The following is a 16,195-nucleotide window of genomic DNA, read 5'->3' on the forward strand; positions in this document are numbered from 1 at the left end:
CTAAAAAAGTCCATCTAAAATGTATTTCAATGTTTAAACATTATAAAACATTATTTATGGCAGATCAGATTCTCATTATAAGTCTATTAATGGTACAGACACTATATGGGCACACATTTATAGCATTTTTATACCAAGAAATATGTAAAAGAGAGAAAATACAAAACATATCACAATTGCCCCTGATCTCCCCTACAATATTTTAATGAGAGTAGATCCACACACAAGCGAAAGCACAAGGAAACATTATAAGCACTTATAGAGAGCTGGAGAAGACAGCTTCCCACTGCTTGGCTTTATATAGCACAGCAAACACGCAGAGAGTCTAAAAGACAGGATCAAAGAGGAAGAGAAAACATGCTGATTTATTAAAATACCTTCTGCCTCAACACAACCCTGCACAACATTGTCTTAAAAAGGAGAGAGGGGAAAGGATGGATGGACTGAGAGAGAAAAGAATGGAGAATGGTGAGGAATGGAAAAGAGGATAGTCATTGTGGCATTTGCTGAACATTTACAATCATTCAAAACCAGAGTGGATCATTTGTTTGCTGTTATAATAGCTTCAATTTTCTGGGAAGCCTTTAGACTCAATGGTGGAACATGCATGCAGGGATTTGCGATTTGCTCTTATTCAGATGCAGTTGTGTGGTGAGGTCTTGTTCACATCTTAATTCATCCCAAGAAGGAGCTGAAATAGCCAAATCAGATTATATAGAAAGGGGGTGTCCACATATTTTTGGCAATTTGTGTAAAACTTTACTCTGGGAGGTCATCTTTCACCATTTACACTACTTTTCAAAAGTTTGGGGTCAGTAAGATGTTTTTGATATTTTTTTTATTTTATTTATTTTATTTTTTTATGTTTTGAAGTCTCATGCTCACCAAGGCATTCATTTAATCATAAATACAGTAAAAACAGTATTATTGTGAAATATTATTACAATTTAAAATATCTGTTTTCTATATTAATATATTTTAAAAAGTAATATGGCAAAGCTGAATTTTCAGCATCATTACTCAATTATTCAGTCTTCAAAAACTCATTTGTTATTAATGTTGAAAATAGACTGAATTAAATATGAATGAATATTTTTGTGGAAACCGCAATAAATGTTATTCAGGATTCTTTGATGAGCATTTATTTGATGTATCCATAAAGTAAATATATAGTTGTGCTGGTTACATACCCTTGCTTTGCAGTTTTTTTTTTAAAAATAATATTAAGCTAAATTTGCTATATTTTAAATTCTTTATTTTATTTACATTTATTTATTTAGTTCTACCCTTGATTTTACAATATGCATATACTCCATAAAATATCATTTTAAATGAATTTGCACAAATGATCCTGTTCAAAAGTTGATAAAGGGTGAATTCAGGTAAAGTGAGCCACTTAAACATGATTGTAGTTGCTCAAAATTTTTGGAGAGCTCCAACTTGTACCATGTGACTGCTGTATAACCTGACCACTGCAGTCTGAGGATGTCACAGGTTGTCATCTCGTAATTACGGTAATTGCGACATAGCGTGAACAAAGCATACGACACTGGTGGATGTGGCCACTCCTCAAAGGAGGACTCCCTCAAGGTGAAAGGTAGTAAGCCCTTTGACATAAGTTTTTCATTTCTAACTTTTAAGGTTGCTCACTAAATGTAAACAAATATTATTGTGACAGTACTTGTTTTGTTTGTCACTACAGTTAACAGAATAAAAATCAAGGGATAAAATGTGGGCCACCTTTAACCTTCAGTAATTATACTAAAATTCATTAAATAAATTGACATGCACTGGTTATTTTATAGTCGACATGTAAAATGTACTTTTTTAGAAAACAGAAATGACTGTCAGAAAGTTCAAGTCAGAGATGCAAGAAAGAAAATGCATCTGTTGAGTGAAGAAAGGAGAGTATAATGTAGATGCAGAGTATAAGGCTTTTGGTCACAATTAAAGTTCATTTAAAGTGTTAAAACAATATGGTTACATGTTAAATTGTTAGCCTATTTGTTCTTGCATGTGTTATCGTCATTTTATCGTCATTTTTAATATTGTAGAGTTCATTTTCATCAATATTCTAAATATTCAGATATTTTGAGTTCATAATATAGGCTACTAGATTAATTTTGAATTTTGCACTTGAATTGAGTGAACTTATGAATTTTACTCATAACCATATGTTTTTGGAATAGTTAAATATGCTATTGAATATGTTTGTTTGATAATTTGTGACACTGGACCACAAAACCAGTCATAATGGTCAATTTTTTAAATTTCTTTATACATCATCTGAAAGCTGAATAAATAAGCTTTCCATTGATGGTTTGTTAGGATAGGACAATATTTGGCCTATTTGAAAATCTGGAATCTGAGGGTGCAAAAAAATCACCTTTAAAGTTGTCCAAATTAAATTCTTAGCAATGCATATCCACTCACAAAAATATATGTATTTTTTATATATTTACAGTAGGAAATTGACAAAATATCTTCATGGAACATGATCTTTATTTAATATCCTAATGATTTCTGGCATAAAACTAAAATCAATAATTTTGACCAATACAATGTATTGTTAGCTATTGCTACAAATATACCTGTGCTACTTATGACTGGTTTTGTGGTCCAGGGTCACATATGTGTTAGTAAACCATGTGTTTTTATCATTCCTAATTAAGATACAGGATTATTTTTGATAAATTATGGATGGCCCATTTTTCCTGAAAATACATTTGTCTGGGGTGCATGATCTCAAAATGATTATTGGTATATAGTGTATAGTGTAATAACATAGTATATAAACTGAACTATAGCTGGACCTTAAAGTTAACAAAATAATAAAGGAAAGAAAAACAACCCTCTGGGTATCTAAATTACACATTTAACAAAAAAGTGTCCCACTTTACATGAATAGGGTACCTATCCTTGATTACTATTGAGTGTTGCCTTCTTGAGCATAAATGACCGTTTTTACCCTTTTGTGATAGTTAAAATATGCAAATTATGCAGCTTCTTCAAAATCATCATACCCCTTTGAAATAGTTACTTTTATTTGCCGTACAGCCTGAAATCAAAACCCCTTCCAAAAAACAAACAAACAAAAAACAAAAAACCTTTTCCAGCTTTATTTACACATTTTGCCAGTCCAAAAGGTCAAATTTGGTCTCATCAGACCGTAGAACCTTTTGCCAGATTGCATCAGAGTCTTCCAGGTGTGTTTCTGCGTAGCGCAAACAAGACTGAGTGTGGCACTTTTTCAGGAAAGGCTTCTTTCTTTCAGCACTATGTTTGGCAAAAAGCAAACAGCACACCACCCAAAACACACCATACCTACTGTGAAGCCTGGTGGTGGCCGCGTTATGTTGTGGAGGTGTTTCTATTCAGCGGGGACTGGGCGATTGGTCAGGATTGAAGGGAAAAAGGATGCTGCCAAGTACATCCAAATTCTTCTGGAACACCTGCGTCCCGCTGCTAGACAGCTGAAGATGGGCAGGTTGTTCACCTTCCAACACGACAATGATCCTAAACATCCTAAGCAACAGTTTTTTCAGAACTGTTGCCTTTTTCTTTCTTTTCTTTTTTTTGTCTTTTTAAAAAATTGTAAATAAAGCTGGAATTTTTTTTGGGGGGGGGGGGGTTGGTTCTCATTTCAGGCTGTATGACAACTATATAAAATGTTATGTAACACTTACCATATTCATTGATATAAATAAAGACTAACAAGCACACAACTCACCAAATCATGTATCTCACTCTCTCAAATCATGTATCTCACTCTCATAGTCGTTTTTACAGACAGGAGCAATAAAAGAAGGAAAACTGAGCAGAAAAGAGAAGCTGCATTTAGATAGAGACAGAGAGATTTAGAGGGCTGCATGTGCAGGTGGACATATGCACAGAGGAGAAAGAGAGAGTTTATGGTGTGTGATTAGAGTCTTCATTGATCTGTGCCGTATAAACATCATTCCTGTCCACTGAACACAACAAGAGCAGCAAGAACAAGCCAATAAGAGACAGAGACAGAGAGAACGGGATGGATGAGTAGTTAGGGAGATAGACAGACAGAGGAAATTTATTATGCTGACCCTGAGAAAGGAGAAAACAACAAGATAAGAGAAGTGAAGACCACTATGCTACATCCTTGCAGAAGACAGAATATCAAAGGGGAATATGAAAGAGATTATTTGACTTGCTTGTTATAAGAACAGGAGAAGTATACAGTCATTTTATATTGGGCTATCTAGTAAAGATTACAAATATGTCACATTCTGTGTTGATTCACATTAGGTAGTGAAGATTAGCATACAAAGATATGGGCCCTATGTAGGCTAACTAATAGACTAAAGTAGGGAAAACAGCTTTTACTTGATTTGATGAATAAAGAAATCACACTGGATTGATATGTAGGTGCTATTAGTCAATTGCAGTGAGTATGCGACAAGGGTTTTAAAAGCATGTGGTGATGGGTGTTTGTCTATCACTCTCAAAAATAAAGGTGATTTGAGTTGGTGCTTTTCTGCTGCCCTGCCAAAGGCTGAAAGCTGCTGTTGTCTTTACTAAACTGCACCACCTTCACTCATATGATCCTTTAAATGCTAGCTATATGTCTCACTAAAACAATAAGCAGACACGTGTTAAATATGAGGAACAGCACAGATAGGCTACCCTAAATGTAACAGTTTACAAATAACTGATAGATTTGACAAAAGAGTGAGAGTTAGTGAGAATTATCAGGCCAATTATGCTTTCAAGGCTCCCACCAAATGCTCTAAGTCATTCTTTCTGATTATTTGTAGCTACACTTTCTATTTTGTAAAACCACAAATTAAGCGTCAGCGTTAGTTCAGGCAGGCCTCATAGTCAAGCTCTGCTATCAGCTGATTCTCAAATTCCAACCCCACCCATATCAACTGATCCAATTTCTATGGACTCCATTGGCAACTCTAAAATAAGGCGCATTACTTAAACGCAGCTTCTGTCTCTCTGCCTGCTTGGCTGCTTCCACTGCACGCTGCTTGCAACCCACCTCCTCCCCAGCTCCTCCTTAAACTTGTGTATAACTTAATCAGTGTCATTCTTTTGTCATTGATGCATGCTCTGTTCTCAATAGGGGGATTTTCTGCTGCTCTCCCAGTTAAAAAATGGGAGGTTGTCCCCAGAAGCTGCTGCTGTTCCCGGTCTTGGCTTTCATGGGGCTCATGAAAGGACGGGGAATTTAGAACAGAGCCATACCACCAAATTGCAACTTTAGCAAAATATGCCAATAAAAAATTGACTAAATTTTGTCTCTTGTAATTTTTGACTTAAGTGGTCCTGACTGAAATTGGATCTTGAAACAAAATTTAAAATAATTTAAAAGAATATATACATTATTAACAACAACAAAAAAAGTGTAAACAGTTTTTAGTGGTTTTTGTTATTTAGACCAGATGAAAACTGCAGTGTATTAAAATATTTTATTTTTTTATTAATGATATATATAACTATAAATATTTAGATAATTTTCATGTCAAAATATCAACAATTTTTCAATAAATAATACATTTCATTTATGAAACATGAAATTGACCATGCTTTACGTCATTTATACTGTGGTTTCCACGCAAAGTTACACAAATTTTGTTATAACAGATTTCTGTTTCATAAAATCCAAGCTGTTCTCCGGAGAGGTTTTCTGTGTTTTGCAGCTGTGCCTCAGGTTTAAACAAAACTACACAACAGATGCCACATCCAAAAATGGGAACCTTTTTGAAATGTGGGATGTGTATTGATCTACCATATATCTATTACAGGCAGTGATGGAGCAGATACAGAAGAGAGACTGGTGGAGCATCTTCTTAATCCAGCCCACTACAACAAACTGATCCGACCAGCGACCAATGGTTCAGAACTGGTGACCGTGCAGCTCATGGTCTCGCTGGCCCAGCTCATCAGTGTGGTCAGTGGAGATGTTCACTTTTGTTCTCTTATATTTATATACAGTATGCATATTAATATAGGTTTCACTAAACTGTTTTGATTCCAGCTTTGTATGAAAATTGTGCCTCTTTTGTTTTATAGAGTTAAACAAATTTTTGAGCAGTGAGCTGGAGCAATAAAACAAAAGCCTCTTGTCAATTCAACATCACTTCTTTTTTCAGATTTGGTCAGTTTTCAATGTTGCATTATGCCTCTTAGTTCAGTAAGCCCACTTAGGCCTAAAATGGAGTGGTGACATAATGCAGTTAGGCTCTGAGGCCTCAGTATTAGCATGGTTTTTTTGGGGTTGGGGGGAGTAAAATGTTGTCAGTATGCTGTAGGAAGCGAGTATGGACAACAGGAAATAGCCATCTCTGTTCCCACAGGTGCGCAAATTACCCATGCTTACTGACCACTCATCATTCTATGCTAACCGCTCAGCTGTCAGCCAATTACATGCTTCCTTCATGCTTGTAATGCACTGTAAATCAACAGCTCACTTACCTGGGCTGAAAGCTGGAGGAAAGCAGTGTCATTCCTGTGTAATTCATCTCTGGAGGGGCCGACAAGGGCTTCTTAATGTCCTTGATCCATAAAAGAGCCATTATGCTCAAGAATGTAGCCCTTTGATCAATACAAACAGATTTCAAACCATCAAACATGATCCATGATGAATACTTTGTTTCTTTTTGTACTTGGTATTATATTATATATTTTAATATGTTTAATACATTTAAATGAATTCAGGAACAAAACATTTATTTAAAGTGCCCCTTTTATGCTGCTACAACTACAGTTTGAGGGCAGTTCAAAATAGACATTGTTCGTGGGCAGCCAGTGAAAACCATAGGATGACATTATGCAAATTTGCTAACAATCTACCTAGGTTCGTGTTGGAAGGAAGGCTGGAATTACTGATGACTCATTTCAGAAAGTTCAGAATCGGTTCTTTCTTGTGGGAGTCAGTAACTCCGTTTATTAATCGTGCACTTTGATCTTTAAAACTTTGCAGACCTTTTACATTTACAAACAGCTATATTACTACACTACACTACAAGGTAATATCTGAAAAAGCATAATGGGACACTATAAATGTGGTTAAAAGACCACTTTATTTATATAATTTAAATTGTTTATATTATGCAATTTGTGTAAATTTTTACCTTCCTCTGTCTTTTTTTTGTTTTGTTTTCTACACAGCATGAAAGAGAACAGATCATGACCACCAATGTCTGGCTTACACAGGTCAGTCTATACTTACATTATTTACATTCTATTTTATTTTCCAGATGTAAAGTGTTTTTACGCACACACAATTGTTTTTCTGTCATGATAAAGATTACATTTAATAACTTATTAAATTATTAATCTTTAAAACATTAATATTAAGTGAGCATTCACAATTAAATTTCTAATAACAGGTACTATTAAAAATTCCCCACTATAATTAAACAAACGTGTGTGTTAATATGTAAATTTGCTCTGTATGTCAATTTACATCATCAGTGGTTCTACTACACTGTAAAAAAAATATTTTTTAAAGTTGCAAATAAAACAAAGTGTCAGGGTTATGTTCCTGTGTTTTCATTCATGTTCCTGTGTTTCTTGTGTTTCCTTTCAGTTTAGTCTTGTTAATTCCCTTGTTAGTTGTCTTAGTTACTAATGAATTTCACTTGTCTAGTTTGCCTTTGTTTGTCCCCTGTATATATATATATATATATATATATATATATATATATATATATATAGCCCTGTGTTTTGTTGGTTATTGTCTTTAATAAGTGTGTGGATTGTGCTGCTACTTCTCCTGGTTTTCTCCTATGTGATTCTCTGTGTGGATTAAAGACTTAATATTATAGTACCTGCGTCAAGCGTTTTGGATTGGACCATACACAACGTGACAGAATAACCGACCCTCAACAATGAAGAATACTACGGATTGCCCTTCGCAGAATGGCCATACTTTGGAGTATGCTGAGTAGATCTTAGATCTGTACCAAGAGACGTGCTTGGATGATGAGGCTCTCAAGTACGTCTTTGTCCAGATGCTACTTGTTCCTTTCATTGACTTCATCAACTATGTCCTGTGGGTGTGCGGATCCTCCTTCACAGTGGGAGTTGTCGAGGAAGACGCCATCAACTCCAACTTTCCAGAGCCCATACCATCGCCAGCAGCCATCTCCCTGCCTTATCTTCCCAATCTGGAGAGTCCCGGAGCTAAAGAAAAATCTTCTGGCAAGGACCCAGTGACAAAGCCCGAGCCCACCACGGAACCAAAGCCCGAGCCAGCACCCGCCATGGACCACAAGCTTGAGCCACCTCAAGCCACATAGCCTGAGCCGGATGCCATATCTGTCCCAAGGCCAGAGTCCACCATCAGGTCCATCCCAGAGTCAGAGGTGTTAGTACAATCCACCTCTGAGCCAGTGGAGGAGCACTGGCTTATTAACTCTGAGACAGAGGCAGCTCCCATCCTCATCCCCACACCTGAACTCGGTATCCCTCAGTCTGCTCCTGATAACTTTGTTGATGACCTGGTTCCTCCCTGTGATCTCCCCATCCCTTTGTTCCCGTCCTCTCCACTGGCTCCATTCATCCATCTGCAATCGCTTGCGCCATTGGTGCCTCACAGACCCTCAGCTCCGTCCGACTCCCTCCAGCTCTCCGGCTCCGGACTCTCTGGCTGCTCCTCTGGCCACCAGACCCATGTCTCCACCTCGGACCGTCAACCCATTGTCTTCTTGGCTCTGTGCTCCCTCAGCTCTGCCATAGTCCTCCATCACTCGGGCTCCACTGGGCTCCCTTGTCCCTCAGGCTCCACCTTGGGCTCTCATCATCTTGATTTTGCAGTAGACTTCTGGGCCTCTGGATGTGCCACAACCCTCTACCCCTTCGGCTTCACCGGACTCCTCCTTCCCTCCGGCTCCACCTTGGTCCTCACTCCTTTCGGCACTGCCCCATTCTGCCAGGCCCCTGTCTCCACCTCAGTTCCACTAGCCACCATCTCTGCCTTGGGCTTCTTACTAAAGACTTTATTGTAAGTGTGTGGATTATGCTGCTACTTCTCCTGGTTTTCTCCTATGTGATTCTCTGTGTGGATTAAAGACTTTATACTGTATTATAGATCCTGTGTCAAGCGTTTTGGATTGTACGATACACAACGTGACACAAAGATTATTGGAGTACATTTTACAAGAAATGTACCTTTTATTTTAATATTTAATTCAATATGTTGCTTGCATTTCTTTGTCATTTCTTTGTAATTATTTGTGAAACTAGCATTTTTGTCACTGTTCATACAGAACTACTCATCAAAATCGGTTTGTACAGATACAGTACTCTCTTACAAGTGTCTCTCTTGTTTCTATTTTGTTCTCCATCTTTCTGTCACTCCCTCTCTGAATCATCTGCTCATGGTCACTATGACCATAGATGTCAGTTGGCAGGAGTTATTGCCGCTGTCAGTACAGGTTACCCATAAAACTTTGCAAATGTGTGTGTCTTTTCTAGTCAGAGTGTGTGTATGCGATTGGTGTGTCAGAGTAAAGAATGTAATAAAATTACATTAGTGGTCACTGTCTTGTGAAAACCCAGCACGAAGTGTGTTAAATTACCATCATTAGACATTTATCACTCTTTTTGTGTGTATTGAGATTACTATCATTAGTTTGGCTTTTGACAGCTCTCATTTGCAGTCTATTTTATCTGTCAGCATTTATGGCCTCAAGTAATTATTTCTAATTTTCTAATCTAGTTTATTAAGACATTTCTATTAGTAATGAAATGTGACAGATCATTAATACATACGCTAAATATACTGCTAATTGACTGAGAGCTGTGGTGTGTGTGACAGATGAACATGATCTTAACAGCGTGTGAGGGTTGGTTACACTGCCTGTTCACAAGAAGTGACGTTTTCATGACATAAGGAGAAATATGTGTGGAAGAAGGCTATAGATTTATAGTGTATTTCACTTGTATCCAAGGGATCAAGGTTTTGCCGTTAACATGCTAGTAGGTGTTGTTACTACATTATCCGGCTGCAAAACACCTCTCTCCGTTGAAAGCCATTAAAAAGTAGCTGTTTATTCTGCCATTGAAATTAGTGGTAATGCTAACAGATTGCCTTTTTCCAGGTATCACAGACTTCCTTGAGTCTGTCATGGTTATTTATTTTCACTCTGTCCTCAGGAGTGGCAGGACTACCGGCTAACATGGAACCCAGATGAGTTTGACGGCATGAAGAAAGTCCGTCTTCCTTCCAAACATATTTGGTTACCTGATGTTGTTCTTTACAACAAGTAAGTCTCAAAGATTGACACATTTTTGGCTCTTGTGCATTTATCTAGTCAGATTATCACTTTATCTTATTCTTTCTTTTCATCACCCATTCTTTTCCTCTGTCAGTGGAGGGCAGATAACATCCCTGCTTATCAGTCTTCGTCTCATTAGCAGTGATCCTGTGTCACGTTACATGACCTCACTGTAAATAAAGCATGTTCCTCTTCTCTCACTGTCATGTCACGCAGTGGAAGATGTTTTAAATTCAACCTAATTAACACTAGCATCCCTCCTGTGTTTATCTGGATGTATCATTGATAAACCTTGTACAGAGACACCCCCACAAGCAGGCCCCAAACACTAAGGTTTAAAAAACATTCTTGGCAGACTCAAGAACTTTAAAATTTGCTTTTGATATAACAGGGTCAGGCAGTAAATATGAAAATACACTATATTAAAAGTATAGCCACAAGACTTAATCATTATACATAGAGATGCACATTGAATTGTCATGACCTATTAGCTAAAATAATCACCTAGTCATGGTAAAGTTGATTAAAAGTTAAAATATCCAAACTTTCAAGGTCCTGGGTACAATTCATAGCGAATGCACAAGCCAATAAAGTGTGTCTCTTGAATACTATGTGCCATCTGCAAAATCTGCATGTTTAAATGTTTGTCATGATGACGAAAACATGAAAACATTTACACAATATGTGCAAAGTTAAATAAAAAAAACTGTAATGCACTGTTTACATGAAGCAATCTCTATATACAAATTACATCAGTAATGCATAACCTAAAATGTAAACACCTAGAAAAATACTCCCATCTGAAAAGGACAATTTAGAGAACTTTAAAGCTGTATAAAACCCTTTTAAGTAATATAAATATATATATGTATATATATATATATATATATATAGGAGAAAGTTTTTATTCTAACCCTTTAATAAGCTGATTTTGCTTCTCCAAGGCCTCTTTGTTTTCAGTCCAATGATCCAGTAATCCTTTTAAAAAAGTGACACGGCTATTTTATATTACACGATCAACATCATGCCACATATGCTGTTGATAGAGCTTCCTTTAAAGCATAAATCACTTCATAACCTCTGTCTCCTTCCTCATCAGTGCTGATGGCATGTATGAGGTGTCTTTCTACTCCAATGCCGTCGTCTCCTATGATGGAAGTGTCTTCTGGTTGCCACCAGCGATCTATAAGAGTGCCTGTAAAATTGAGGTGAAGCATTTCCCATTCGACCAGCAGAACTGCACTCTGAGCTTCCGGTCGTGGACCTATGACCGCACAGAAGTAGACCTTGTTCTGCGCGCGGATGTGGCTAGCATGGACGACTTCACACCTAGCGGCGAGTGGGACATCATCGCTCTGCCCGGCCGCCGAAACGAGAACCCCTTGGACCCAACCTACGTAGACATCACCTATGACTTCATCATCCGCCGCAAACCTCTCTTCTACACCATCAACCTCATCATTCCTTGCGTCCTCATCACCTCGCTGGCCATCTTAGTGTTCTACCTGCCATCAGACTGCGGGGAGAAGATGACGCTCTGTATCTCAGTGCTACTGGCCCTCACTGTGTTCCTGCTGCTGATCTCCAAAATCGTGCCACCCACGTCTCTCGATGTCCCTCTGGTTGGGAAGTATCTGATGTTCACCATGGTGCTCGTCACGTTCTCTATTGTTACGAGTGTGTGCGTCCTGAACGTGCATCACCGGTCACCCACCACACACACTATGCCTCCATGGGTAAAGTTGGTATTCCTCAACAAGTTGCCCACCCTACTCTTCATGCAGCAGCCGCGCAACAGCAGCGAGCGACAGCGTCTGCGCCAGCGTCGTCGTGCCAACGAACAGCAGGAAGGTGGGCGAGGGGGTCTGGCTGCCGGGCTTATGGCGGGGCTCGGCCTGGGCGGCTCTTCATCAGGGAACAATGAGAACAATGAGGCATGCACATGCTATGTGAACCGAGCCTCAGTGAAACAGTTTGGGGCAGAGTTGGGTGGAGGGGGTGGCGCAGGGGGATCGACAGATGGACTAAACGGGATAAGGGAAGGGGGAAGAGAGGCCAGGGAAGGAGGTTCAAATACGGTGCAGAGCTCTGCTCTACCTCGGGGGAAGCAGCAGCCCCCTACAGTCCTCACACAGGCTCTGCTGGCCCAGACCTGCCCAGGGTTTGATGAGGCCGTAGATGGAGTCCGCTTCATCGCAAACCACATGAAGAGCGAGGACGACGACCGTAGTGTGAGTCATTCTCTTTCATAATCACATATCTGAATGTACGGATGAGTGTGTTCACATTAGCATGCTATCATTCATAGTAGTCATGGTTTAAATAATGCGTGTCGTTCATTGTTGTACCTTAAATTATGTTTGATTAAAGTTCAAGAGGAACACGTTCAAATGATCTGTCCAATCAGGCTTATATATACATAGCTGACTCAACTGTTCCTCAACAGTTTTCAGCATCCCTCCACCACCCGACCGCTCACTCTTGGCAGGTTCCCATCACAGCCAGGGTTATGGGGAGAGTACTCTGGGTTCTGGCCAAAATACAGAGCTCAGAGCCCTCTCCTCGAACAGCACACCAAATATGCATACTTCTTTTACTCTATCTGATTATTTGTAAGTGTGAACTTGTGAAAGGATAGTAGTTGCGTTGACAGAAATATGCTGACTGAGACTAGAAATATGAGATGAAGACATTTCCTCTTGTTCAAACCAAATAACTTTGTTGCTTAGAAGCTAAAATAAATCAGCCCTGCACAATGAATTGAATAAATAATTGTACAATCATGGCTGCTGTGATAACCGTAAAAATTACATTTAATGGCATATTGTACATTCTGTCATCAATTACTAACCCACGTCATTTCAAACCCTTAAGACTATCGTTCATCTTTATCTTTGAATATCTTATATTACAAATGAAGGTATATTTAATGAAACCTGAGAGATTTCTGTCCCTCCATATGTAACAGATGTAGGCTGGTAAGAGCTGTGCGTGTAAACCCCACTCCCCTGATCTCAAGAGGCGCTCTAGCGACTGACGCTAGAGACTGCACTCTTTAGACTCCTTGTTAGAGCACCTGACTCCCATGCCTGCGGACCCAGGTTCGAGTTCGGTTTGAACAGGAGGGGTTACACATAGAAAGTCCACACAACCAAAATCCTGAATAGTGAGGTTTGTTCTCACGTCAAGCAAGTGCACTTGAGCTTCCGTTGACCATATTTGTGCTCAGTGTATGTAAGTTGATCAAAGTTCATGTGTGAATAAAAGCTTAAATTAAATCAATCATATAGTTTCCGAAGGCTTGGTCAGTTCTTATAAATGTTTCACAGATAAGGCTTTAAGCCTAGTCCCAGACTAAAATGCATGATTGAGCTGTTTTAACTGAAAGCAACTTACTGACATATCTTAAAGGTGCCCTAGAATTAAAAATTGAATTTATCTTGGTATAGTTAAATAACAAGAGTTCAGTACATGGAAATGACATACAGTGAGTCTCAAACTCCATTGTTTCCTCCTTCTTATATAAATCTCATTTGTTTAAAAGACCTCCGAAGAACAGGCGAATCTCAACATAACACCGACTGTTACGTAACAGTCAGGGTGTACGCCCCCAATATTTGCATATGCCAGCCCATGATCGAGGCATTACACAAAGGCAGGCAGTATTAACGTCTGGATGTGCACAGGTGAATCATCAGACTAGGTAAGCAAGCAAGAACAATAGCGAAAAATGTGAGATGGAGCGATAATAACTGACATGATCCATGATAACATGATATTTTTAGTGATATTTGTAAATGGTCTTTCTAAATGTTTTGTTACCATGTTGCTAATGTACTGTTAAATGTGGTTAAAGTTACCATCATTTCTTACTGTATTCACGGAGACAAGAGCCGTCGTTATTTTCATTATTAAACACTTGCAGTCTGTATAATGGATAAACACATCTTCATTCTTTATAAATCTCTCCAACAGTGTAGCATTAGCCGTTAGCCACAGAGCATAGCCTCAAACTCATTCAGAATCAAATGTAAACATCCAAATAAATACTATACATACATAATCCGACGCATGCATGCAGCATGCATGATGAACACTTTGTAAAGATCCATTTTGAGGGTTATATTAGCTGTGTAAACTTTGTTTATGCACTGTTTAAGGCAAGCGCGAGCTCCGTGGGCGGGGAGCGTGAGCATTTAAAGGGGCCGCAACCTGAATCGGCAGATTTCTAATTATGCCCCAAAACAGGCAGTTAAAAAAATTAATTAAAAAAAATCTATGGTGTATTTTGAGCTGAAAATTCACAGACACATTCAGGGTACACCTTAGACTGACATATTTTAAAGGTGCCATCGAATGTTTTTTTACAAGATGTAATATTATTACATCTTGTAAAAAAACATTCGATGGCACCTTTAAAATATGTCAGTCCATTGTTTTGTCTTAAAGGGTTAGTTCAACCAAAAATGAAAATAATGTCATTAATTACTCATCCTCATGTCGTTCTACACCCGTAAGACCTTCGTTCATCTTTGGAATACAAATAAAGATACTTTTGATGAAATCCGATGGCTCAGTGAGGCCACTATTGAGAGCAAAGCCACTGAACCTCTCAAGATCCATAAAGCTACTAAAGACATATTTAAAACAGTTCATGTGAGTACAGTGGTTCTACCTTAATATTATAAAGCAACAAGAATACTTTTTGTGCACCAAAAAAACAAAATAATGACTTTTCGACAATATCTCGTGATGGCCGTTTTCAAAACACTGCTTCTGAGCTTTATGAATCTTTTGTTTCGAATTAGTGATTCGGATCTCCTATCAAACGACTAAACTGCTGAAATCACGTGACTTTGGCGCTCCGATCCACTGATTCGATTCGTAAAGCTCTGAAATCGGTGTTTTGAAATTGGCCATCACTAGATATTGTTGAAAAGTCATTATTTTTTTAATTTTTTTTGGTGCACAAACCGTATTCTTGATGCTTTATAATATTAAGGTAGAACCACCATACTCACATGAACTGCTTTAAATAAGTTTTTAGTACCTTCATGGATCTTGAGAGGTTCAGTGGCTTTGCTCTCAATAGAGGCCTCACTGAGCCATCGGATTTCATCAAAAATATCTTAATTTGTGTTCTGAAGATGAATGAAGGTGTTAGGGGTGTAGAACGACATGAGGATGAGTAATTAATGACAGAATTTTAATTTTGGGGTGAACTAACCCTTTAAGATGTTTTTTTTTTTCAAAGGCACTTTTATTAATGCTACTTAAATGTCCTAATTAAACTAAGGCCTAATTTTAATCTAAGCACTGTCTGTGAAACCAGGCCTATTTGTCAGAGTTATGCAGACAACATATATTACCTACAACCTTTTTGAATTGGGCATATACTGTATCTGTAACAACAGTGTTTGATCCCATTTCTTTTGAGCTTACTCAACAACTGGCCCTGTATCACTTTGCAGTAATTTCAATGTCAGCGTAGAAATTATTTTGCTGCAATTACAACTAAAAGAAAGTTGGAAATTACACAAAAAACTGTTAAGAGTGAGCAATAATTATGCAGCCCTTACTCAAAAACTTGACATTCATTATGAGCTCAGTGAAAGCTTACACACGTTCCCACAGACACACTCAGATCAATATGCAGCTCCACACTTGTGGTTTAATAATCTCTGATGTGGAGGCTTTGACAGGCAAGTCCTAAAGCATTAAAAAAGAGATGTGGTCTTTAGCCAAAGCACAGCTACACATCACCACTACACTCACTGTTGGCATTTAAATGGCTTACAGTCCCATTCTGTCAAACACCGTCTGAGTCTCAGCATTACTCACGTATGAGAGTGGCAGTTGTGCTGGATGATACTAGAGGTGATTTTTTTTTTTTTGCTAAAGATTTTAGAAGCCAAGTCATAGAAGCCAAC

General features: G+C 38.3%; 1 protein-coding gene across 1 annotated transcript in view; it reads left to right on the forward strand.

Annotated features, from left to right (window-relative positions):
* Positions 1-16,195, forward strand: part of chrnb2 (cholinergic receptor, nicotinic, beta 2) — a 31,877-nt gene that overhangs the window by 12,022 nt on the left and 3,660 nt on the right. Inside the window, exons 2-5 of the mRNA XM_048153693.1 lie at positions 5,787-5,932; positions 7,153-7,197; positions 10,144-10,253; positions 11,365-12,496. Of these exons, the coding sequence (XP_048009650.1) occupies positions 5,787-5,932; positions 7,153-7,197; positions 10,144-10,253; positions 11,365-12,496 (1,433 nt within the window). The remainder of the gene's footprint in view (positions 1-5,786; positions 5,933-7,152; positions 7,198-10,143; positions 10,254-11,364; positions 12,497-16,195) is intronic.

Source organism: Megalobrama amblycephala, linkage group LG13 (assembly GCF_018812025.1).
Source record: "Megalobrama amblycephala isolate DHTTF-2021 linkage group LG13, ASM1881202v1, whole genome shotgun sequence".
NCBI lineage: Eukaryota > Metazoa > Chordata > Actinopteri > Cypriniformes > Xenocyprididae > Megalobrama > Megalobrama amblycephala.